This window comes from Panthera onca, chromosome C2 (assembly GCF_046562875.1).
Source record: "Panthera onca isolate mPanOnc1 chromosome C2, mPanOnc1 haplotype 2, whole genome shotgun sequence".
Classification (NCBI taxonomy): Eukaryota; Metazoa; Chordata; class Mammalia; order Carnivora; family Felidae; genus Panthera; species Panthera onca.
In genome coordinates this window covers 83898048-83924252 of record NC_138347.1, presented here as the reverse complement: position 1 = coordinate 83924252, position 26205 = coordinate 83898048, and the positions used below count along the sequence as shown (strand labels likewise).

The window sequence follows — 26205 nt, the reverse complement described above, 5'->3', positions numbered from 1 at the left end:
AAAAAGTAAGTAAAGCTTAAGGGGCCTGGAGGGGAAAGGGAATTAATCCTACCAGATGCTAACCATACTTAAATTCTCTATAATTAAAATAGTGTGTAACTCACTTATGAATAGACAGACCAATTAACTCTCAAATCACTGAGGCAAAGATGAACTCTTAAAATTATTGGTGCTGGAATAACTGAACATCCATTTGGAAAAAGATAAACATATCTATATCTCATATCACACACAAAAATAAACACCAAGTGCATCAAAACTGACTGTAAAAAAGGAAATATTTATTACAAGAAAGCATGGGTGAATTCCCCTATAACCTAGGTATAGGAAAGTTTTCTGACAATGATTCAAAATCCAGATGCAATAGAAGAAACATTGATGCATCTGATGATATAAAAATTTTGCATGGCCAAAAACATCCTAAGCAAAGTGAAAGGACAATAAAAAGTGAAAGAAAATAAATGCAGCATACATCACAGATAAAGGGCTAATATCCTTAATCCATAAAGAATTCTTAAAAATGAAGAGGAAGATAAAGGTAAAAAAAAGAAAGAAAGAAAGAAAGAAAGAAAGAAAGAAAGAAAGAAAGAAAGAAAGAAAACACCTCAATGGAAAAAAGAGCAAAGACATTAATAGACTATGTATACATATAAAATGTGGGGCCCTCGGCTGACTCAGTCAGTGGAGCATGTGACTCCTGATATTGCGGTTATGAGTTCCAGCCCTATGTTGGGCATAGAGATTATATTTAAAAAATGTCAAGTGATAAAAGATGAAAAATATGAAAGAAAAGTTAAAGACACAGAAAAGAAATTCAGAAGATACAATATCCCTCTAATTTGAGTTCCAGAAGCTAGAAAACAGACTTGGAAGGAAAATATAATTTAAAAAAAAAAAACAGAAAAATAGAGAAAAAATTCTAAGCCTAAGACAGACTTGAACCTCCAGTTCTAAGGTCCATTAGAATGAAAGAAAAAGTATGAAATTTCAAACCTGCAAAACCTAAAGAAAAAAAAAACCCAAAAGCTTCCTACGTTACAAAAGAAACAGCTTACCTATGAAGGAATGAGACTCAGATGTGAGACAGAACAGCATTCTTATTACTAAACACTGGCTGCTAGAAATCAATGCATCAATGCTATTTTACATTAAAAAAATTCCATATTCAGACAAACTCCCAATCAAGTGTGAGGACAAAGTGCAGCCATTTTTTTGACATTTAAAATCTTATACATTTCTACTGGCACAAGAATAGACACTCAGATCAATGGAACAGAACAGAGAACCCAGAAATGGACCCACAAACGGATGACCAACTAATCTTTGACAAAGCAGGAAAGAATATCCAATGGAATAAAGACAGTCTCTTCAGCAAGTGGTGGTAGGAAAACTGGACAGCGACATGCAGAAAAATAAACCTGGACCACTTTCTTACACCATATACAAAAATAAACTCAAAATGGATGAAGACCTAAATGTAGCAGGAAGCCATCAAAATCCTCGAAGAGAAAGCAGACAAAAACCTCTTTGACCTTGACCTTGGCAGCAACTTCTTATTCAACATGTCTCCAGAGGCAAGGGAAACAAAAGCAAACATGAACTATTGGGACCTCATCAAAGTAAAAAGCTTCTGCACAGTGAAAGGAACAATCAGCAAAACTAAAAGGCAACCAATGGAATGGGAGAAGATATTTGCAAACAACATATCAGATAAAGGGTTATTATCCAAAATCTATAAATATCTTATCAAACTCAATACCCAAAAAACAAATAATCCAGTGAAGAATTGGGCAAAAGACATGAATAGACACTTCTCCAAAGAAGTTTCTGACTTCTTTGGAGTGTCCAGATGGCCAACACATGAAAAAATTCTCAACATCACTCATCATCATGGAAATACAAATCAAAACCACAATGAGACACTACCTCACTCCTGTCAGATGGCTAACATTAATAACTCAGGCCACAACAGATGTTGGCGAGGATGTGGAGAAAGAGGATCTCTTTTGCACTGCTGGTGGGAATGCAAACTGGTGCAGCCACTCTGGAAAACAGTATGGAGATTCCTCAAAAAATTAAAACTAGAAATACCCTATGACCCAGAAACTACACTACTAGGTATTTATCCAAGGGATACAGGTATGCTGTTTTGAAGGGGCACATGCCCCCAATGTTTATAGCAGCACTATCAACAATAGCCAAAGTATGGAAAAAGTCCAAATGTCCATCAGTGGATGGATGGATAAAGATGTGGTATATATACACAATGGAGTATTACTCGGCAATCAAAAAGAATGAAATCTTGCCATTTGCAACAATGTGGATGGAACTAGAGGGTATTATGCTAAGGGAAATTAGAGAAAGACAAATATCATATGACTTCAGTCCTATGAGGACTTTAAGAGACAAAACAGATGAACATAAAGGAAGGGAAGCAAAAATAATATAAAACCAGGGAGGGGGACAAAAACATAAGAGACTCTTAAATATGGAGAACATACAAAGGATTACTGGAGGGGTTGTGGGAGGGGGGATGGGCTAAATGGGTAAGGGGCATTAAGGAATCTACTCCTGAAATCATTGTTGCACTATATGCTAACTAACTTGGATGTAAATTGAAAAAATAAATTAAATTAAAATTTAAAAATTAAATTAAAAAAATTAAATCTTGTGCATTTCACTTACCATACACCCTTTCTGAAAAAGAAACAACTTGAAAGTTTTCCAATGAAAATGAAATCACTATGCTGTACACCTGAAACTAATATAACATTGTGTGTCACATATACTTTAATTAAAAATTTTTTTAATTTTTTTAATGTTTATTTATTTTTGAGAGAGAGAGACAGACAGAGTGTGAGTGGGGGAGAAGCAGAGAGAGAGGGAGACAAAATCTGAAGCAGGTTCCAGGCTCTGAGCTGTCTGCACAGAGCCCAAGAAGGGGCTGAGATCATGACCTGAGCCGAAGTCAGACAGTTAAACAACTGAGCCACCCAAGCAATCCCCCCCCAAAAAATTTTTTTAAATAAAAAAGAAGGAACAATCTTTCCAGAGATATGATAAAAAGCAATCCCAGGTTGACATCTGGCAACAGGTTCAGATAACAGCAATTATAAGGGTAGGTCAGTGGGCCTCAAAAAAAGTCTTCAAGAAAAAAATATATGTATTACATAAATTCTATAACAAACAATCTGGAAGATATTAATAATGCAATATAGATATATGCTACTGTATAAACAAGAAAAAAAGACAATTAGAAATGCCAAGGGAGGGGTGTCTGAGTGCCTCAGTTGGTTAAGCTTCCAACTCTTGGTTTCCACTCAGGTCATGATCTCGGTTCCTGGGCTCAAGCCCCATGTCAGGCTCTTCACTAGCAATCCAGAGTCTACTTAGGATACTCTCTCCCTCTCTCTCTGTCCCTCCTCCTCTCTCTGTCCCTCTCTCTGTGCACACATGCACGTGCACACGCTCTCTCAAAGTAAGTCACACACACATGCACGTGCACATGCTCTCTCAAAATAAATAAATAAACTTAAAAAAAAAAAAGAAAAAGAAATGCCAAGGGAAAACGTAAAAAAAAAAAAAAAAAAGACATTGCCAGAGTCTGAAATGAATTAAACTGTGGCATGGAGTTTTAGAAAAGAGAACCTATTTACCTTAACATGTGTAGCACTCCTTTGAGTGACACAGGTTTAATGACATAGAATTACATTTCTTACTCTAGAGGTATGAACATATTACATGCATAAATGCATTTTACTGATTTCTGTGTATAGAATCAACTAGAGTCAAAGAAAAACCCACATATAGTAAAAATGTAAAATACATTATAAGTCTTACCAACTGAAAGAAAGTGGTATATAGGTAGAAGAACTTGAAAGATGAGAGACAGAAAAAAGATGGAAATATATGGTAAAAAAAATCAATAGATATTATCTAAGGTTGCTGCATCACCAGATAGAATTAACTGTGTTATTTAAATTTATCATGGTAACCATTATATGATCTAAAAATAATAATGTAACTAACAAAAATTGGGGGGTGAAAGGGAGCAAGGACAGAGAAGCATCATAAGTATGCAAAATTCATTTTTCATAGCAAAGAACCACAAGATATTGTCTAAAGGTGATAATCAAAAAATAAAAACAAATATGTAAATTAGCACCATGGACATCACCACCATAATATTATCTAAAAGTTTTGCGTTATGGTTGGTGTAAATAGCACCAAGCCAGGAGCCAAGAAATCTAAGTCCTAAGCTTTACTTTTCACTAGCTCTGTATAGTTCTCAAACTGTGATCCTCAGACCAGCAGCGGTAGCATCTCCTGAAAACTTGTTAGAAATCCAAATTATGTGGCCTCATCCAAACCTACTGAATCAGAAACTTGGAGTGGGACCAGCAATCTGTGTTTTAGCAAGTCCCCCAAATTCTGCTGTATGCTAATGTCTGGGAACAACTAATCTAGACCAAGAGCCAACAAACTGCAGTCCATGTGTCAAATCCACTCCACACCCATTTTGTAAATAAAGTTTTATTGCAACACAGCCACACTCATTGGTTTATATATTATCTATATTTGCTTTTCAGCAACAACAGCTGAGCTCAGTCGTTGAGGCAGAGATCATATGGCCTGCAAAACCTACAATATTTACTCTCTGGTCCTTTACAGAAAAAGTTTGATGGCCTTCAACCTAGAATATTCTGACTGATAATACTGAGTGCACATCATTACTAAATGCAATTCAATGTTTACCATCCCAGTGAAGTTGTATAGATTATCAGAAAGGTACTTGTGCTAATAATGTCTAGAGTCTTTTAATAATATTTTAATAAGGTATTTTTAATAAGGTATTATGGAGTAACTGAATCCTCCTACCCCATCATTCTCAGGACCCCTTAAACTAGTAAGTAATAAATAGTAAAGAACCATGTAATAATTGGTAAATCAATAAATAGTATAAAAAATAAAATAAACAGCAAAAGTCAACACCCTCTGTGGCTCACAGAGTTTTAGGAAACATTACTGACCACATAATGACTTGTAGAGGGCATGATGAGCTGCTTGCTCTCCATCAAAAGCTTGATTTTTAAAAACAACATTCAGGGGTGCCTGGGTGGCTCAGTCAGTTCAGTGTCCAACTCTTAGTTTCAGCTCAGGTCATGATCTCACGGTTCGTGAGTTTGAGCCCCAAGTCGGGCTCCGTGCTGACAGTGTAGAACTTGCTTGGAATTCTCTCTCTCTCTCCCCCATCTCTTTCTCTCAAAATAAATAAATAAACTTAAAAAAAAAAAGCAGCATTCACATTTTAAAGTTAATACCACACCCAACATCTTGCCCAATTTCATCTCAATTCTTCAGACCACCCCATCACCAAAACAACCCAAGTCACATAATAAATAGGAGATGAGCCTATTTGTTAGACTGTGGCAATTATCTTCTTTATAACTGATAATACCACTGAATCAGGCCAAATTCCAGATATTTACAACCATTAGCACCCATAAATTCAAGCAAGAGGCTGTGCTTTGAATGTCTAAAGAAATCTAAATTGAACATATCAGAAAAGGGAAAGTAGGCTCCTATCTGAAAAGGACAGGTGACACAATGCAGGATAGTTAAGATATTCTAAAGCAAATGAACAAAGAAAAGCCATTATGCACACATTAGCTCATCCTACTGGTGAGAAATACTGTCAGACTCCTAGTCTTACACAGAGAAGGACAAGAATCTAACATATTAAATGTTTTTTCTGCCCTCTAAAATAATTCATTCAAATTATGTTGGCCTATAAGACTTACTTGCCAGTGTTACCACTTATTCATAACAAATCCATGGGGTGCTCTCAAATTTCGAGCCTTGGCTGGCTAAGGTCTGGTCTCTCAAGGCATCCTTTCTGAGAGCTCTGAAGCAAATCCACCCACCCTGGGCAATGCAACAGGCCAACAAGACTCCCCATCCTGGACCTCTGTCCTTAGAAGTCAAAGAAATGATTCCATCTCCCTGACTCTGAGGAGCAATGCCACAGCCAGCCCAAGAAATAACATACCTCACCCTTGCACTCAATCAAAGCAGATCTTTTCCAATTAATGCTATTCAAAGCCATTTAAAAACAGGTGCTTTTCTATTGCCTCCATAAGTAAGAGGCCCAGAATGAACTAACTTCATTGGCGGGGCTAGTTTCTAAAGCTGACAAATTGTTATATTCATTCAGTGTTTTCATTTATTTATTTATTGTTTGTTTGTTTGTTTGTTTGTTTGTTTAGAGGGGAAAGGGGCAGAGGGAGAAAGAGCAAATCTCAAGCAGGCTCCATGCCCAGCTCAGTGTGAAGCCTCACACAGGGCTGAATCCCACAATGCTGGAGTCATGACCCAAGCTGAAATCAAGAGTCAGATGCTTAACTGATTAAGCCATCCAGGCGCCCCATTCAGTCTTTTAATACACAAGGGAAACTCTCATTATAATTCACAAGGCAAATAGTTGCAATGTCCTTCTCCCCTCCTTTCCTAAAGTAGAAATGCCAGACAGCATTCTATCAGACAGCATATCATAAATGAGGATCTGACTCATCTCAAAGACTATTAATCAGACTTTACGGGAGGAAAATGGACATAGGAGAATTCTTCAAACTTAAACAGGTCTCTCAACAAATTCATTATAGAAAAGGTCCTTTAGAAATAGTAAATAATCAGGGGTGCCTGGGTGGCTCAGTTGGTTAAGCATCCGACTTTGGCTCAGGTCATGATCTCACAGTTCATGAGTTTGAGCCCCGCTTTGGGCTCTGTGGTGACAGCTCAGAGCCTGGAGCCTACTTTGGATTCTGTGTCTCCTCTTTCTCAAAAATAAATAAACATTTTTAATAAATTTAAGAAATAGTAAATAATCATAAAATTCACCACTGTTCTGAAACGTGACTGTTGTACTATCTAATAAAAGTACTTTCTCCAATCCCTTTCTTTTTTTTTTTATTCTTTTTTTTTTTAATGTTTATTTTTGAGAGAGAGTCTGAGTGGGCAAGGGGTAGAGAGAGAGGGAGACAAAGAATTCAAAGCAGTCTCCAGGCTCGGAGCTGTCAGCACAGAGCCCGACGCAGGTCTTAAACTCACAAACTGCGAGATCATGACCTGAACCAAAGTCAGAGGCTTAATGGACTGAACCACCCAGGTGCCCCCCCCCCCCCAATCCCTTTCAAATAATGAACTCAGAATTGGACTAAAACAAAGAAACTAAATAGAGTAATTCAGTAATAAAAATCCATGCTGAGTTATACAAATATTGATTTTGAGAAAAACAACTGTGATCTAAAAATAGCTGACCTTCTCAGTTGTTCAGAATGTTTTTACTAATGCCTTTTCAAACTGCTTGGCTACAATCTGTAGCCACAGGAAACATGTTTTAAGTGACAATATCTTACATAAGTAATACCTCTGAGAAACTGACTCCTAGGTTTATCCTGCTACTGTTATAAGATAGATTCTGAAAACCCTTAGTAGTATAAATACATAGCAGATGGTACCTGATAGGCTAAAGTGAGCCCTCAGTTGTTATTGGAAACATAATGGTGATGTGGCAATGATACTTTTTATATTTTATATATATTTTAATACCATGAGATCCATGTGGGAATATTTATAATTCAATGGTTATGTATTACATATAATTCACAAAGATACCCCAGAGTCAGGGAAGCTCAGGAAATAGAATTTTTGGCTTTTATTACATTTAGAGAGAAGAAATACAGAACTATGAAGGCAAAAGTAGAAGACTGGGTGCTGCTCTCGTTCTGTCTTTTAATTTCCCCACATGCCCCAGTACTGCATCTTATCCAAAAGCTAAGCCTGAGTCTGCATTTTCTTCCTCACCCCTCAAATGTTCCTTCCCTTTTACCACAGTGTCTCCCTAACAGCACCTAGCACAGTGAGTTTCACCCTTGGCTGCACACTGGGGTCACCTGAGTTGCTTCCAGCACTACTGGAGCTCAAGTCACACCTTGAAAAATTCTGATTTTAGTCTGGTCTGGACGTCAGGATATTTTAAAACTCCCCAAGTGATGCTAATGTGCAACTAAGATGGGAACCACATCCTAGCATACTTTTGGTAAGGAAGAGCCAGGCAAAGTAATGAAATAAAACAAGATGAGACAATGAAAACCAAAATGGGGGCTCAATCCCACATGCCCAGACAAGCAGTAAGATCTGTCTGGTAGTACAGTTCCTAAAGCCATTAGTTTCTCACTCTCCCCCTCCCCCATCCCAATTGGCCCCAACGCCTGTCCTTTCTGTCCATCCCTTTCTACCCAGTCCTCCTGTCAACACGCTAGCTCACACCCTTTCACTTTGCGCCCATCCGAGTCTAGAAGCCCTTAATCAGTCTCCTGCCTCCTTTTCTTGGCTCCATCTGATCCACTCTGCACACCACCACCATATTAATCTGGTTGTCATTCCCCACCGCAAAACCTCCAGCCACCTCTTCCTGCCCATTATGTCTAAACTACTCAACTTGGTGGGAAAGGCCTTGCCTAGTCTGTTTCCAGATGTCTTTCCAGCTCTCGTTTCTCACTACTGAAAAGGAGCCTTACTCTGTTCTGATCAACTTGGATGGCCAAAGTTCCCCAAACATACTCTTTTTAAGACTTCGAAAACCAGGGGGGTTGGATAGAAGTCAAATATTTTGCCCCAGATCACACAGCTAGTGAGCAGTGGAATGTGGATTGCGTTCCAGATTTGGGCTGTGTACAGAGCTCTTAAATACCACCTTATTCTCTCTTTCTGGAATGTTGCCTTGCATATCTACCTGTGGAAATCCTACCTATCTTTTCACCTTCATTCCTAAAGCTTTCCTTGTTTTTCCTGTCTGAAGTGACTTTTCTCTCTTCTGATCTTCTATAATACTTTGTTTGCATATTTCACAAGCTATCATGACAACAGAGTCATGTGATGAGCTTCCTGAGGTTCAAGACATTGTCTTATGGCCTTGTTGGTCCTTTATAGCACCTAATAACACCAACCACACTGTTGGCACTCAGCAAAGATCTAGTGAAGAATGAGCTGCCGTGGGAAGCTTCTTCACTCACCCAACCCAGCCACAATGAGAGGTCCTTATTAATTTCAGGCACAGAGATATCCTTTCCCCACCCTGCATATCCTGCCATCCTCCTCTTCTAGTACATCAATTCTTGTTCTGTGTCATGAGCCCTCCATCAACTGCCTATAAAACATTTTGCAACCTGGGAAGGGCTCTGTTGCCTGGTTACCACTGTAAGACTTAGGAAGATGCATATTGTGAAAATAGGAATCATAAAAAACAAGGCTGGTTTCATTCTCTGGAACCTGAAATGGAACCTGGAAAGCAAGGTTCATGTCAAATTCCCCTTTTGGGCCTTCTTACCCATTGTCTCTGTTTTATGTGGAAAGAAAGACGGGTGGGGCTCTTTATGTTGAAAGCAAGAGGGGTGGATATGAGCAAATGCCAAGAAGAGAAAAGGGGAATAATTGGTCAGACAGCTATTCTTTCTCAAGAAACAAACAGCATTCTAGGAAACTAAAAAACTTCCTATTTGCCAGAAATTATATAAGGAATATAGAAGAGAAAAAAAGACATCAAGCCAAAAAAACAGTAGCCCCTTGTTTTGTCTTATCTTCTACCTCTAGGAGATAGGGGTTCTACCCCTCTATGCTTCTCTCTACACTGGTCCAGATAGCACTCAACATATGCTTCTCAGTGTGACTCAGAAAAGGCTACAAGTACAAGACAAAAACAACCCATTTTGGTTAGCATATGACTGCATCGGGGATTCAGTAAAATTCAACAGTGAGTTTTAACCAAATATAATGAGAATAGGTGGAGGCACTTCCACCTGTTGCCCACCTCCCTGCTCAACCCTTTCCTTTGCAGCTCCCCATGGAAGGAGAAGTTGCTGAACTGATGGGTGTCATTATTTTGGAATGCAACTGAGCCAAAGAGGGAGACCAGGTACAACTCCCTACAACCCAAGGAGGTTAAGGCAGGAGTGAGGACTGAGTTCCTCTCTCTCTGTCAGCAGCCTCCTTCTCACCCTATAGCAAATACTCTTTTTTTTTATTGAAATGAATTCTATCAGAACTGGAAATTCTACCGACAATACTCCTGACAGCCTACTATGTGCAGGGCACACTGTGCTAGAGCTAGGGATAAAAAAAAAAAAAAAAAAAAAAAAAAAAAAAAAAAAAAAAAACAAGAAAACAAAACAAAAGCATTGGCCCCTACTCTTGAGCTATTCACAGTCTAATGGGAAAGGCAGAAACAATTTCCATATACTACAGTGTTATATAAGAGCTAAGCTCAGGTGTCTATGGAAATTAAGAGTCTGTGAGAGCGAAACTGAAGTTGGGGAAGGATTCCTTGAAGAAATGAGGTCAGACTGAAGGCTGATGAATGTGTAGAAGTTAGATAGGCCAAGAAGGATGGGAAAGGTCTCAACAGAGAGAACCACATGAGCACAGCCCAGAGACACACACAGCATCCTTCCTTCAAAGCAACAAAACCCCAAATCCTTACGCATCTGCATAACACATACCATTTTCAGGGATCAAAGGAAGAAAGGAAAGGAATTAGTTACATATAATTTAAGCAATAAACTTTGAAGAAGTGCATTAAAAAATAAAATCCATAGCTCTCTCTGAGGAAATATGAATAGTAATATACAAAAACAAAAATAAATCTTTTAGAGTGGCTTTGGTTAAAGCAAACAACTCAACTTTCTAATCTCCACAGGTGGGATGAAATTGCAGGTGGCCTTTCAATGACAAAGCTGGTGTTGACCCCGAAATCACATGAGGCAGATGGAAGACAAGCTAAACAGCACACACATGGCCGTTGTGTAAATTCCTAACCTCACAGCAATTTAAGTAAGAGATGACATCATAAGCCCTATAAACCCATGGAGGGAAGGGCCTTTCCTGGCTGGAGACTGGACACAGCACTATCAAAGAGTGGGGTTTGGGCCTCATTCCCAGCTCTATCTTTGTCTGTAAAATGGTTCATCATTATGAACTCTGTCCCACACTCCACCCCTTGGAAGCCTGGGTATTGACTGACTCAATTCGATAAAGGTGTAAGGCTCGGGCTAGAGAAACAGCAGATGCCCAAAAACATCTCTGTCATATTCTCAGCTACAAGCACAGTTTTTATTCTCAGCCTTTGTTTTCTTGCTCTGTGCCTTAGATTCTCTATCTGAATATGGAGAATTCCTTATTTAGGGAAGATAAACTAAATAACTCCTAACATGGCTTGACCTCCTTGAGCAATGGTCATGTGTCCCAGATGACAGGCCCTAGGAAGCTAGAATCACCTTATTCTAGTGCAATAAACCTGAAGGGGCAGATGCAGCATTAGCATGTTCAACCAATGTTTCATTCACTCAACAGTGTGTATTAAGTACCTCCTATGTGTGAATCATAGTCAAAACTGACATTGTTTTCTAGCCTCTTCCCCTATCACTTGTCTGTGAGGGATACATCAGAGAAACTGGCCACGCTACATACCAGCGTGGGCTGCACTCAGCAAAAATTCCATCTCAACCCAGCCCTGTCACATGGGAAATTCAGAATAAACTAAGTGACTGGGAAGCCAGCAAAACGCTGTGTTCAGCTCACCTGGGGATGCTAGTCAGGTAAGTCATGACATTCAGGAAGTCTTCCTCTGGGATGTGTTTGAACCCCACAAACTCTGGAAAAGTGATGATGGGGGCACCGTCTTTCCCTCGGCCTCCTGCAACAAAAATGCGTGGTCAAGATGTTAACAAAATGTTTTCATGTCACATCTCTGCAGGTAAGTGACTTTGATTAATGTCAGGTGGGGAGATACATACTGGCCTTCCCCTTTTCCATCTGTATTATTTCAGACTAGAAAGTGGGAAGGCTGACATGGAACTATTTTGAACAAGTCTCCTCTTCAGGCTTGCTCAAGTGATATTGTGAGAATTCAATTTTTAAATCCTCTGAAGACAGTTAGTGTATAAAAGATAGTACTAATTTAATCACTTCAGTACAAGTGGAACAGTAAGTAATGTCAATACAAATATATAATATTGTTCTTAATTTTTGTAGTCAATAAATATCAAAGTTAAAGCATGGTGGTCAAGTGAGTTTTGTTCTAAAGTCAGCCTGGTTCAAATCCTGCTCTGCCACTTAATTTCTATGTGACTTCATGCAAAGATAGTTCATCTAAATAGGATTTTCCATAAATATATATACATATATAATAGGAATAATATTTTTACCTACTTCTAAAGGTATTGTGAGGATTAAGTGAGAACATATACGAAAAACACATTAGTAGAGTGCTTATTACATATAAGTGCTTAATAAATAGGGACCATTATATGGTTATTATTATTACAAGGAGGCAATATTATATTTATTATTATTACAAGGAGGCAATAACCACCTGCCCTTCAATAACTTACCAACAGGGGTATAAAACATCACTGTAAGAATAAAAATGTAAAATTAATATTTAAATATTTAATCCAGGGGCACCTGGGTGGCTTAGTCGGTTAAGCTTCCGACTTCAGCTCAGGTCATGATCTCGCTGTTTGTAAGGTCAAGCCCCTCATTGGTTTCTGTGCTGACAGCTCAGAGCCTGGAGCCTGCTTTGGATTCTGTGTCTCCCTCTCTCTCTGCCCCTCCCCCACTCATGCTCCACCTCTCTCTCAAAACTGGATAAACATTTTTAAAAAGTTTTTATATATTTAATCCATTGGAGCAGAGGCCACTAGATTGAATTAAATGGATTATATTTCCTCATCTCCTTGCAGCTAGATGCAGCTACATGACTGAGTTCTAGCCCTGTGGTTCTCAAATTGTGTCCCAGGTACCCAGGGAACCACGGTGAACTTGTAAGAACATCATTAATATTTTAAATGTTTGAGGGAAACAGCAATAGTTGGCATATATCAGATGACATGCATGCTACTAGCTTGAGGTAGTTCACAATTTCAACATTAAATTGCACTACATTCTTTTGAAAGTCACTGCATCCTTGTGAAGTTGGGGTTTTGGTGACTGCTGAGATAAAAAGCAAGCGCCGTATGAAAATTAATATAGAACAGGAAACAAAGGTGGTGATGTCCAGTCTCATTCCGAGATTCAAGATTATTGTAGTTACCTAAGAATGAAATGTAAACATTACTTTTTCTTTCAATTTACATGTATTATTTTTTCAAACAGCTATCAAACTGTTAGGACATACAGACTTACTAAGTCATTTTAACTGTTAGGTATTGCTTTTGGCCAAGAAAGTCTGTGAAAATACTAAGATAGACTGAGATATATATCTGAGACTGAAAAACTAAGCACCAAGAACTGAGTAAATTGGGGAATCTATGCCCTCCCTGACAGGATAGGAGCTGAATTGCTGAGAGCACTTCCAGGTTATGTCTATGGAGGGAAACCACTTTAAGAAAAATAACGGCTCCCAAGAGAAGCCAACTACAAATGACTGCATGTATTTCACTTATGTAATGAAAGAGGTAGGGCAGGGTGTGGTTTAATGACAATTGTGTGATTAATAAGGGTGTGGGATCAATGAAGAAATTACATAAAAGGGCAACTCAGAGAAGCAAATGCAGGTCATGTCTTGTCAATGATGCTATCCTAAGGAAGGAGGGACCTGGCCTACCATCATGAGAATCTAGGCCAGTCTACCAGATGACAGTACCATTAAGGTTATCCAATCCACTCTGCTGCTCTGAGTCCATACCTGATAAGTATCTTCTGATTATACTCTGACTTTCCATGTAAATTTCTTCCAAGGCAAAAAATGTGCTGTCAAGCACATCATGAAAAAATTTTCATCATGAAAAGATTAAATCAGTCTTGTAGTTTTCTATAACAGTCTCTTCTAGGTATTGTTCATGTAGGGTTAGGCTCTCAGAGACCAATCGCAATGGAATGAAACTGTGTGAGACTTGTCTGATGACTAGACATTCTTCTCCAGGAAGTAGCTCCTTAATAATTCTACACGTTTATTTTAAATTTAAAAAAAAAGTTAACTGCATATTAAATGTTTGTCAAACTTTGACTTGGAGATTAAGATGCCTCATTATGCTGACTGAAAACAACTTAAATCAGGATACTATCAGCTTTCACCTCATATTTTTCCTCTTTGCAGTCATACAGCCATAGGAAGTCTTAGATGAATGCAAATTAAGAGAATTTACATCTCCAGTAAGGCTAAATTTAAATGCATTATAACACTGTACTAATTGCATAGCCAATATTTGCCAAGAAAATGGCTAAAACATTTCAAGGAATCAAAACACCCTAAAAATATTCATTAAGGCATGATTATACTATTTAATGATTGTCTTTTACTGTTGATTATAAAATAAAGCTCTTCACACCTAAATGGAGAAAGATAGGTGGAGTGTTCTTGTATCTTGGTTTATACCAATACTGAACACCAGAGAGGCCCAAGGTTGACTGGGGACACCACCTGCGGTTGAACATTAAACGTGACAGACAGAAGCACCAAGGAAACAAAGCTAAGCCTCCAGACACCCATTGACCACCCACATCAAGGCATTTGGTGCCACCTTGTGAGAAAATGTGGAAATGCAAAAGGATGAAAGCGTACCAAAGAAGCCCTATTCAAGGAAAATAAAGAACACCAAATTACTTGGAAGTAAAATGGTGACTTAAATAAAATAAATTTCAGTACTCCTGGTATAATTTTTACCTGTTCTCTAAATGGAAGAGGAATAGGTTTACTGCAGAAAACAGTAGTGAGTACTTGAGAGACATAAAATTGTTCCTATGAGGGCCTGAGTGTTGGCTGGCATGGAGACTTTCCTACTATAGAGGAGAATTTGGAATGCTAGCAAATCCTATAGAAGATGGTGAAGACCAACAATGAAAGAGAGAGTGAGGCAGTTAATGCTATTTGCCTTCCAATATCCATTTTCCTTTTCTCTCCCTGCCAAAAAAAAAAAAAAAAAAAAAGATTTCAGCTGGGAAAATGGCAATACCACTTCCTGGGAGGCACTTTAGAAAACTCAGGGCCTGGGATACCAAATCATCTGTCCTACATAATATTGTCCCACATGCTGTGTGATTTCTGAATATCTTAATAGAAACTCTATGTAAGTGAAAAATCCATTTATAGTGATATTTATAGTGATCAGATCCTATAAACCCAGTTTTATACATAATAATAGAGGGTTTTTTAATATTTTTCCATTTTATTGAGACATAATTGACACAATATAACAATGTATTAGTTTAAGGTATACATATAATGATTTGACATATGTATACATTATAAAATGGTGACCACAATAAGTTTAGCTAATACCCATCACCTCACAAATCACCTTACAATTTTTTTTTCTTCAGATCTATTCTCTTGGCATTTTTCAAATACACTATACAGTATTGTTAACTATATAGTCACCATGCTGTACATTACGTCCCCAGAACTTAGTTATCTTATAACTGAAAGTGTGTACTTTTGACCACTTTCCTCCATTTTCCTCACCCCCACCCCACCTCTGGCAGCCACCAATTTTTTTCTGTTTCTGTGAGTTCATTTTTTTAAGATTCCACCTACAAGTAACATCATAAAGTATTTGCCTTTCCTTATCTGACTTATTTCACTTAGCATAATGCCCTCAAGGTCCACCCGTGTTGTCACAAATAAGTTATTTTTATATGGTTTTAATATATACTAAATTTTTCAAGAATGCAACTACCCTACACATTCAAGGAAGTTAATACTTACTTTGTTCAGAATGTATCAACTTTGTTCAGAACTGTATCAACCATTATTTACCCTTTCAGAAAACCGTTACAGTAAGGCTACTCAGTGTGTCTGATCACCTATACCACACCCCAGCATTTACAGCTATCACATTCATGGTAACCAAGCACCTGACTACTTTATTATTTTTTTCTAGTATAGCTAGAAATACATATTGAAATACATATTATTTTACTATGTTTATTTTCCTTTTATTTCTCCTTTATTGCTCTCCTTTACATTTTCTTTTTTCTTTTTTTTTTTTCTGTATATACATAAACAGGGGGTAGCTATTCACCCTCTGTGAGCACACAACTAAACTATTAAACTATACTGCTAGCTTCCCATGCTATTAAATGTATCTATGTAAGCGATCCAGGTTCAAGTCAATGGCGTATGGTGCGTGCTGTTGTTGAGCCGAGGCTTTTTATTTTTATTTTTTTTTTTTCAACGGTTTTTATTTATTTTTGGGACAGAGAGAGACAGAGCATGAACGGGGGAGGGGCAGAGAGAGAGGGAGACACAGAATCGGAATCAGGCTCCAGGCTCTGAGCCATCAGCCCAGAGCCTGACGCGGGGCTCGAACTCACGGACCGCGAGATCGTGACCTGGCTGAAGTCGGACGCTTAACCGACTGCGCCACCCAGGCGCCCCGAGCCGAGGCTTTTAAGAAGCAGTATGCTCTCTTTTCCCTGTCTGCTTTCTGGATACAAATCATAAGACAACCATAAAATGGATAATAGTAATATAAGCCACAAAGTGAAAGGCATCTTCATGATGAAGATGGAGAGAAATCATCTGCTGATCATGAACATACATGTTGAACTGCTCCAAGAGAAATAACTAAATTTCTATTGTGTTTGTTTGAACTACTATGCACCTTGGAGTCTATTTAGTATAGCTGTTCAGTCCACCCTAACTAACACAGGTCATGGTATCCACAAATTTCAACTCAGGATAGTGGGGGCAATACAAATCATTTGTTATAAAAAGAAGGATTTGGACCAACATGATTGAGAACTGCTCAATACAATAGCCACTAGACATATGTTGTCGTTGAGCACTTGAAATATGACCAGCCCAAATTGAGATGAACTGTAAGCGTTGAAATACAAACTAGATTTCCAAGACTTAGTACAAAAAAATGTAAAGCATCTCAACAATAATTTTGAATATTGATGACATGTTGGAATAATATTTTAGATATATTGGGTTAAATAAAAATACTATTAGAATTAATTTCCTTTTTGCTTTTTTCATATGGCTACTAGAAATTTTAAAAACACATATGTGAGTCACATTATATTTCTATTAAAAAATACTGCCTCCTGCACCTTCTTGCACTGGTTCTCATTTCCTTGATGCCAAGTTACTAACTCTATCTCTGATTTAGATATAAGTTTGACTCTGATCAGTTTCTTAATGTGACATTCTCCATTGTTTCAGTGAGAATTTCCCACTTGCCCCTGGGAACTCCACCTCTACCAACCCTAGGCTCCACTGGTGGACTCCATAAGCCTAAGAGTATTTTATGCCTTCATTATTGATTATTTCTAAAATATGGTATGTGAGAGAGGAAACTTCAGACAATGATTCCAAGGGGGGACATAACCATTAAAATAAAAAGAAAACGGTAATTTCTTTTAATTAGATTCCTTTTAATCCCAAGTATTACAGTAGAGATTGATGAATGACCAATTTATAGCCAACCCCCTCTCCCCAACCACCTTCCACTGTAGCCATTTAAAAGCTAATGTTTGCCTTTTCTGACTTCCTTGCTGGTAGAAATGGCTACATGACACAATTCCAGGATGAGACATAATCAGAAGTCTACCAAGAGCTTCTGGGAAAGTTTCTGTTCTCCTGGCAAAAGGGACAGAAGAAGCCAGCATTGCTCCTTTTCCTTCTTCCTGCTTTGGACACAGACTTGATGTGTGGAGCTACAGCAGCCATTTTGATATTAAGACTAAAAACAAGAGAAACATCAAGAGAACCACAAAGATGCACCCTTAATGTTATTGAGCCACTGGCCCAATGCCAGGAATTTCTACTTTTGGGCCTCTGTTATGTGGCTTAGAAAACAAACAAACAAGTCCTATGGGCTAGGTTCTCTTATAGCCAGATACCACATGACATGCTTTCCTTAAAAGAACCCACTTTACCAATGAGAAGCCTGAGGTTCACAGCAACAATCTAATTGTGTTGGAATATGAACACAGAATTATCTGAGTCCAAAGCCTAGAGTGTTTCCACCACATTAACCTGCTTATATTCTCTTGTTTCCTAGCTAAGCCCTAAATTTAGAAATATCCCAAGTTCACTGGGAACATGCCAGTTGTCTTTCAAGTCAAGAGCCAGCAGAGGCCCAGCCCTGGTCACTATCCAATTCCTGCTGGTGGCCCCTGTTCACAGACCTCACCGTCCAAAGGCTTCAAACCATCTGGCCACAAATCTGGGTCATCCATGGTGCAGTGAGTCCCTGCTCTCCCACCAGCCATGGGAGCACACTCACAGAGCACGGCAGGCCAGGCAACTGGGGCCTCACTGAAGAAAAAGCTCCATCCTGTCCTTCCCAGCATTCCTGCTTGATGGGGCCCCAGCTCTTTCCAGAGCTCAGTGGAATCTGCACAAAGTCTGCAGCTGGGACATCCTCACCCTGCTTGCCTGAATCAGGAGAACTGCTGTGACCCTGAACAGAGGCCACAGCTCGGTCACCACAGGGCTGAGAAAAGACCTGAGTGCAGAGATTTCTGTTTTACAGCTACACAGGTACCCACAGGGGCCTCATTGCTGACATTGGCTGCCACTGGCAGGTAACGATGAAAAGCAGGCCTAGTAATTCCAAGAAAGTGCTGACTCAGAGAACTTGATATTCTTGGCTACTGATATCCTTCCAGACTTGCAATACTGCAAATCCTACCACAGCTAATCCATGCTTCTCTCTCATAGGATGGGGAAACTTGAGGCAACAACATGACAAAAGAAGCTAGAAAATGAAAGATTGTCGTTGCCACAAAGTGACTTTCCTAATGCAGAGGTGTCCTCTTGGTCCAATGTGCGTGTTTATAGTTCAATGTTCTACACTAAAGAGTGACAATTAGGGGTGCCTGGGTGGCTCAGTCGGTTAAGCATCCGACTTCAATTCAGGTCATGATCTCGCGGTTCATGAGTTTGAGCCCCATGTCGGGCTCTGTGCTGGCAGCTTAGAGCCTGGAACCTGCTTCAGATTCTGTGTCTCCTCTCTCTGCCCCTTCTCTGCTCATGCTCTGTCTCTCTCTCAAAAATAAATAAACATTTAAAAAAAAATTTTTTTTAAAGAGTGACAATTATCTCTATTACTGACTTCGTTGTGGCATCATACACCACTTCAACTGTGAGCATAGCTTTGGTTCCTTATACAAACTATATCATACTGAAAACTATTCTTTGTAATATAATCCTAAAATAAACATTTCTATGGGATTAAAATATACCAGGAAAAATACTCATACAGTTGGCAGTTGCAATGCTAATAAGCCTTTTTCATACACTACGTCTTTAATCCTCCAAGTTATGATGATCCCACCCATTCGTTATACAAGTGAGGAAAGTAAGGCTTAGGAATTAAGTTGCCAAAGAGATGCAGCTGGTCAAAGCAGAACCTAAATCCGTATCTAGGGCTGTCTGGTACCCATTTATGTTTTCCTATGTCGTCCTAAGAAATAAGAATAGAGAGAAGCGCTTCAGTAACACTCAAAGGAGGTGACTTTGGAGCACTAAATGCACACGTTAATTGGTCAGCTGGGGCATTAGGGTTTTGGCATAAGGCTACAGAAATCCACTTCACCTCACGCCTTCATCCATTCCAGACCTGGATGCCCATTAGTGTTGCAGCCTTCTGTGCCATAAGACCACAGCAGCAGTTGCCAAAAACCCAGAGGGCAGTCCCCACCCTGCCTTTTGTTTTTCAGAGTCCTAGGCTCACTGTGAGAAGCTAGGAGGCTGCACCTTCAGGAGGCTGGTTAGGCACTCCCGCCAGGGCCAACACTGGGCTGCCTACGGCAGCGATGGAGGAGCAGGACTCACAGGACACACCAGGAGGACTCGGATAATTCTGAACTGAGCACTTATTATATCACAGTCTCTGTTCTAAGTGATACAGGTAGAAATAAAAAAAATGAGGACTCTGCTTATGGAGCTTTCAGTAACTATATGAGCAGTGATCAATGTGGAGGAAAGACCAGAGAATTCCCCAGAATGTCTGGATTGTGTAAGATGTCCCCACCCAGGATGTGACTCATGGATGGGAGAGGTATCCCAATAACAGAGACTGCATTTCCCTCAAACTCGGTAGGATAAAGATTTTGGAGCAGATTAAATATGATTTAGAGAAAGGAAAGAAATGCGACTTTTTTTTTTACATCCCATGTTGTAGAGTTAAATTCATACCAACTACGTACTCTCCGAAATGGAACTAAGGTGGCTTTGTTGCTTTTTTTCAGAACAGATGTAAAGATGAGGAAAGTGACTTGCCATCTATTCCTCTGTGACATGTGCTAAGGACAACTAATTTCATGCCATGCTTCCAAGACAGGTCTAAATATAATTCAGGGTTTGGTATGTACCTCCAGTTTCAGTAATGAAAGTCATGTCACCATTAGCTAAGTGAATAAGAAAGAAGAGTGTTCTGGTAATGACAGCTTCTCAGGGTTGTGCCTAGGCTCAGAAAATTTCTAGCCTCTTCTGAACATTAGCCTCTCTTTACTCCCAAATGTTCAATGGAAATCAATGCATTAAAATTAGGTCCATAAGAGCTAAGAATAAAAGACAAATCTCTCAAAGAACAAATAACCTCACCAGTGCTCATGAACCCTCAAAACCAAACTCTCTAAAGGTTGGATCTTGGAAAAATATCCAAGAAGAATGTTGGGAAAATGTCATGATGGCAGCTGATAACAATAGCCATTTCTTTTTCCTTCCTCAAAATCTTTTTGGCTCTGTTCTTTACAACCTCAAAGAAATGTACTCCCTTAGGAAAGATTAAATGACACCCAACAGCAACAGGAATGATATCTCTGAGATCTACTCTCCTCCAGATGGACATTTCTCAGTTCATTCTAGGTCTGAGAGAGGCTTAAGACTTGGGTGTACTGTTGATTAAGGTTCATTAAGATTTGCGTGTACTGGGCCCTCCCGACAAGACCCCTGCCCCCACAACAAAATCTAAAATACAAATTAATTTGCCCCTTACCTGAGAGAATGGCAAACTGTCTGTGAAGTTGTTCAATTATATCCACTGCCACCAAAGGCCTGATTTCCTGTTGCATGATTTCATCTGCACAAATGAAATACAAATTAGGTTAAATCCTTGTAAATTACAAAGAGAATTTTAAAAGGAAGAAATGGAAGCTTCACTACTCAGGAAATCTGGGACTTATCAAAATATGGTTATACGCACACTATTCTCTTGCACACTTGATTCCTGAGATGCAGAAATGGATCTGGGTTTTGTGTGGTTTGAAGCTTATACCCACGAGCACAGAAGCACACTTCTAGAGCCTCTCCCAAGGTTTTAGGAGGGACCAGTGCAAGGAAGGGGCCCTGAAGTTTAAGCTTAGGTAGCTTCACAATATACCTGCTAGGATGGTCTCATTATCAAGGCAGGTACTCAGGTATCTGCCTACTCCTTTAGGTCTGAGGACATTTTAAATACAAACAACATAAATCATCAGAGTTCATCTCAAGCTGGGTCATAAAATCAATCTGAGATTTATGAAGGTTCTTTGCTTTTGTTTCCTTCCCTCCCTAATTCCTTCCTTTTTGCCTCCCTCCTTAGTTACCTCCATGCCTTTTTATTTTTTCCCCTTCCAGAATACTTCAAGGGGACTCTTCCCACTGCCAAGCATGTTTAAGGAAGCACTTCCCCATTTTGCTAATTAAAGATGCTCCGTACTGAATAAAGAGGTACATATTTTCAAGGCAAAAATTCAAATCGTTCAAGCACAAACCTACAAATGTCCTCTAACCCTAAGAGTGATCTATAGGCCCTATGATTTGTATTCTATCCATTCGGGAAAAAGAGATTAGAGAAGGGAGAAGACTGAACGGAAATCCTTCACCTGGGCTGAAAAGAGAAAGGCATTTTCAACTCTCACTGCCTAAGATATTATTATCCTCATTTAACTGTTTCCCAGGGAATCTCAAAAAATGAACTGGTTATTGTTTCTACAGCATTTAAACATCAAGTTAGATTAAGGCATGAGTCAAACAGTCTTGTACATTGATGCTAAATAGGAATCTCCCATTGATTCAGCCTGGAGTTGGGGTAACGTTTTGATATTTCAATGTTGACCAATCAGAAGGTTATATTAGGGAAGCTCCTCCCAGAGCCTTGGTTTCCACTTCTCGGCTTTTGTGTGAAGGTTCAAGGAGATGACACTTATGGGATGTACATAGTAGATGCTCAGCAAATGCTAGTTATATCCCTTGATCTGGAAAGGCCTTTCCCATATATGCTTTCTGAAAGTCTTGTTAGTCTGGGGGCAAGTGCCAACTTAAATGCCAAGACCCTTTTCAATGAATTCTATCACTCTCTCTGGAGGAAAGCAGGTAAACCCAGGCCAGAGCTCCTTTATCCCTCTTTCGTCTTTCCACCCTGATTGCACTAAAAATTCACTAATTTCCTGTTTCACTGTTAATTTTGGTGGATGCAATAATGGTACTGTAGTTCTACTTGGCAAAAAGGGAGGGCCTTCTCTGTTTTATACATGAACTAAAGTATTTAACAGTAACATAAGCCTAAGATCTGATTAAAAATGCTCAGGCACCACCCCCTACCAAAAATGTATGGGGCAAGAGGAGGGGGAGATGAAACCAGACTGACAAATGTGGATAATTGTTGAAGTTGGTTGATGGGTCCATGAGAGTTCATTGTATAATTCTTGTGCATATGTTTCAAATTGTTCATAACAAAATGTAAGTAACAAATGGACACCAACATAGAAAATTTAAGCAGAAATAGGAGTTACATAATGGAAGAGTTTTTCAGAATATAATCTCCCAGTGGTCTGGGAAAGTGGCATATTCAAAAATAGAGCTGGGTTATTATTTTTTCATGCCTGAGGGAGCATATTTAAGAGATAATGACCCCAAAGAAAAACCAAGATTATAAAATATATCGTTATTGTACCTCAATATTTGAGGTGTGCTTTTGACATTTTAAGGAGGTAAGAGCTGAAAATGGACAACAGAAGTGAGTTAAGCCAACCATCCCCCAACCCATCTCATTTTTTAAGTGAAGAAATGGAGACCCAGAGAGATTCTGACCCTACCTGTGGTCATCTAATTTAAGCGTGGAGGTGGGGTCAGCCTGGGATCACCTGACTCTAAGAGGGCAAATCTCAGCCTTCTGTGATAGGATTCCCAGACCCTTGGTCTTCCAGAGCACTGTCTTTGACCACCACTGACAGGATAACTAATGTCTCTCGTGGGAATCTGTAGAGGTCTGCGTAGCCTTTCAACAGAGACCATTCCCACCTGAGGTTACCAAATGAACAGGACTAAAATTTAGAATTTGTTTTTCAAGCATAGAAATGAGCTGGTTTGCCTTTGCTGAAAGAGCTTGGCCCCCAGCCAGGGAGAGATAGGGTTATCCTTGAAGATTTCCCAGCAAAGGAGGTTCATGACCCCATCTGGCTGGCTGCAACAGATCATGTGAGTTTCTCAGACTCAGGGCTGACCCAGAGCATGGAGATGACCTCAGACACACCCAGCTTTTAGTGATGCCTGACATCTATGGGCCTGTTGGAATAGGGGCAAGATTGGTTCAGCCCCAAAAGAGACATAAAAAACCAGGCCTGCTGCTGGAGGGCCTTGCTCTCCACTGCTCCATAGATGGGGTTGGGAAGCTCTTTAGTCTAAAGGAACACCTTCCTCTGCAGTGGGAAAGAACCCAGACAGCCCTTCCCCCACATGGGAAGGGCTGTTTCTGCCAACTTCTAGCTAGGCTGCCAGAGCAAGAACACTCTGAGTCTCAGTGTCCTCTGTTGTGAAATGGCTTTTCCTTCTCTAGAAATAGTTGAGCCTGAGTAGTGATAACCCACCGAAGTGGTGGTCCCTGATGCACTTTGCCTGGCCCCTTGGTCCTGCGTGGAGGCTTCCTGTTTGCTGCTTGCTATTTTTGATGTACATGGATTAGGCAGAAGCTTATCTCTTTCAACCCTCATAAGGCAAGGGGAGGTGATCATTCAACATCAACACAATTTCTATCCTGCACAGTTACAAATAGATCAGGGAAAAACTTGTCCCTTTTCTATCCCTGATAAGTATACAGGCATGAGATTGTATGCTACCCAGGACCCACAGTTCCAGAGATGCAGAAGGCATCAAAGTTGCACAAACAGCCTCCTAGGTGGTGGAATAACAGCCTAGTACATCCCATGGAAACTCAGCTTAGGAAGGCAGTAAGCAACACCCCTGTGTCGTCCACTGCCCAGTCTGAGAGAGCAATGCAGGCTCTGGGGCAGGACCATTCCTACTGATTGCACCCATCCTCACGGCAGAGGGCAGGGAACTGCTGATAACGGCTTTATGCAGTCTGAGTTTGCAACTGATCAGGAATAAAGGGAGTAAAACCCTCAGCCTCCCACTCTGGCTGTTCTGAAAGTTCAGTCACACTGGGATTTAAAAGTATGGTCTGAAGAGAAAAAGAACCAAATTGCTAAATAAGTAAGTTAGGGGAACAAAGTGTGGTCTGGACCGAAGAGGGAAGGCAGCCCCAATTTTGACGGACCTTGCCACATTTCTACTTTGCCAAGAGAATCTGGTGAACAGAAAAAAATGGAAGAGTCTGCCACTTAGGTGGACTAGGAATGGGTCCAGGATCCCCAGTCTCAGTCTCTGTGCAGCACACACTTCTCTGCTAGTAACACTAATGAACACCAGCTGTGAGCTGGCCCTGACAATGCACCTCACAGATTAACTCATTTAATCGGTCGGATAATGACAGTAAAGGAATGCACCTTTTCACTAAAATGAACCTCCTCCCACCCACCCCGCCCTCTCACCCCCACAACTAGACCAGACTTGACTGCCAGGAAAGCACTTGTAGACCAACAGCTCTAAGAAATCAGTTGCCAGGCTGGTAGGAAGGGCCATCCCACGGGGTCACGCATTTCACTTCTCTTATTGGCCAGGTCAGAAATAACACAAACCCATTTTCCTTCTTTTACTGGGCCCTGTATGAGAGCAATGGTTAGCCCAAATCATAAGACTTAGTATTGAAGTCTTGTCCATAAATTAGCAATGAATAAAAGGCATGTGAAAAGCAGATGGAAGATTTTTTTAAAGGAGAAATCTAGAATTTTAATAGCAAGAACACTGAAAAATGTCCAATTTCCTACCAGTCAAATAATGCAATTAAAACAATAATGGAATACCTCATTCATCCATAAAATAACTGAGACTCTAACACCCAGTCCTGGGGTTTTGTTGGAAAACTAATACATGTACATGACCTTGGAGTGTGAAGCTGGTAGATCCCTTTTAGAAAGTGGTTTCACAATATTTTATCCAGTGATTATTGTGTAGTTACATACAAACCCTTTATATGCAGCATCTCATTTAATCCTCAAAACAATGCTAAGGGTGATATTGAACTAGATTTGCTCATCCAAGGTCAATCAAGGTCATCCAAGCTCATCCAAGGTCAAGCAGAGCCAGAATTTGAACCCATCTCATTCTGAACTCCAAAGCCCAACATCTTAACCATTGCAATACAGAGTTTCAATACACAGTCATTAAAATCTTCAAAATCTTTTATTCATTCATCTAACATCTGGAAATTTAGGCCAAGAAAATAGTAAAATGAAAATGTTATACATAAAAAAGGTAGACTGGAAATACTATTTATAAGAGTAAAGAGATGAAAGCATTCATTATATAATTATGAAGACCATCTCCACAGAAAAAGATTTAAAATATAATATCAAGGACATAAAAACTATATGTGAGGTGAGACTGCAGACAAGTTAAAAAAAGAAGAAGAAAGTATGTGGTGTATTTGTGCACATGTGTGTGAGCATATGAGAAAAGAATACTTGAAATAGTTGTGTTAGAGTAACGGAATCATATTGTTCTTACCCACTTAGCTTACATACAGAAAAATATGTTCTGGTAGCCTTTATTTTTTATGCTAATAGGACTTTATTGAAGTACAATTTACATGCAGCACAACGCACAGATCCCCAGTGTACAGTTTCATGTATTCTGATAAATATATACACTCACGTAACCACCAAACAGATCAAGATATGGAACATTTCCGTCACCCCAAAAGCTTCCTTGTGACCCCTGCCCCAGACCCCACAATGTTGGGAGCTCCACATTCCACAGCCCTCCCTCTCATAAATACATGTGTTAAAGACCACATGGGTGGCTCTGTCACTCGT

At 39.6% G+C, this 26205-nt stretch overlaps 1 protein-coding gene across 2 annotated transcripts in view; it reads right to left on the bottom strand.

The window, feature by feature from the left end:
• Window positions 1-26205, bottom strand: part of MCF2L2 (MCF.2 cell line derived transforming sequence-like 2) — a 265561-nt gene that overhangs the window by 207386 nt on the left and 31970 nt on the right. For both annotated transcript variants that reach the window (XM_078453181.2, XM_078453182.2), the window contains exons 2-3: window positions 21009-21092; window positions 11635-11749 (exon numbers count right to left, since the gene is read on the bottom strand). In XM_078453181.2, coding sequence (XP_078309307.2) covers window positions 11635-11749; window positions 21009-21092 — 199 coding nt within the window. The remainder of the gene's footprint in view (window positions 1-11634; window positions 11750-21008; window positions 21093-26205) is intronic.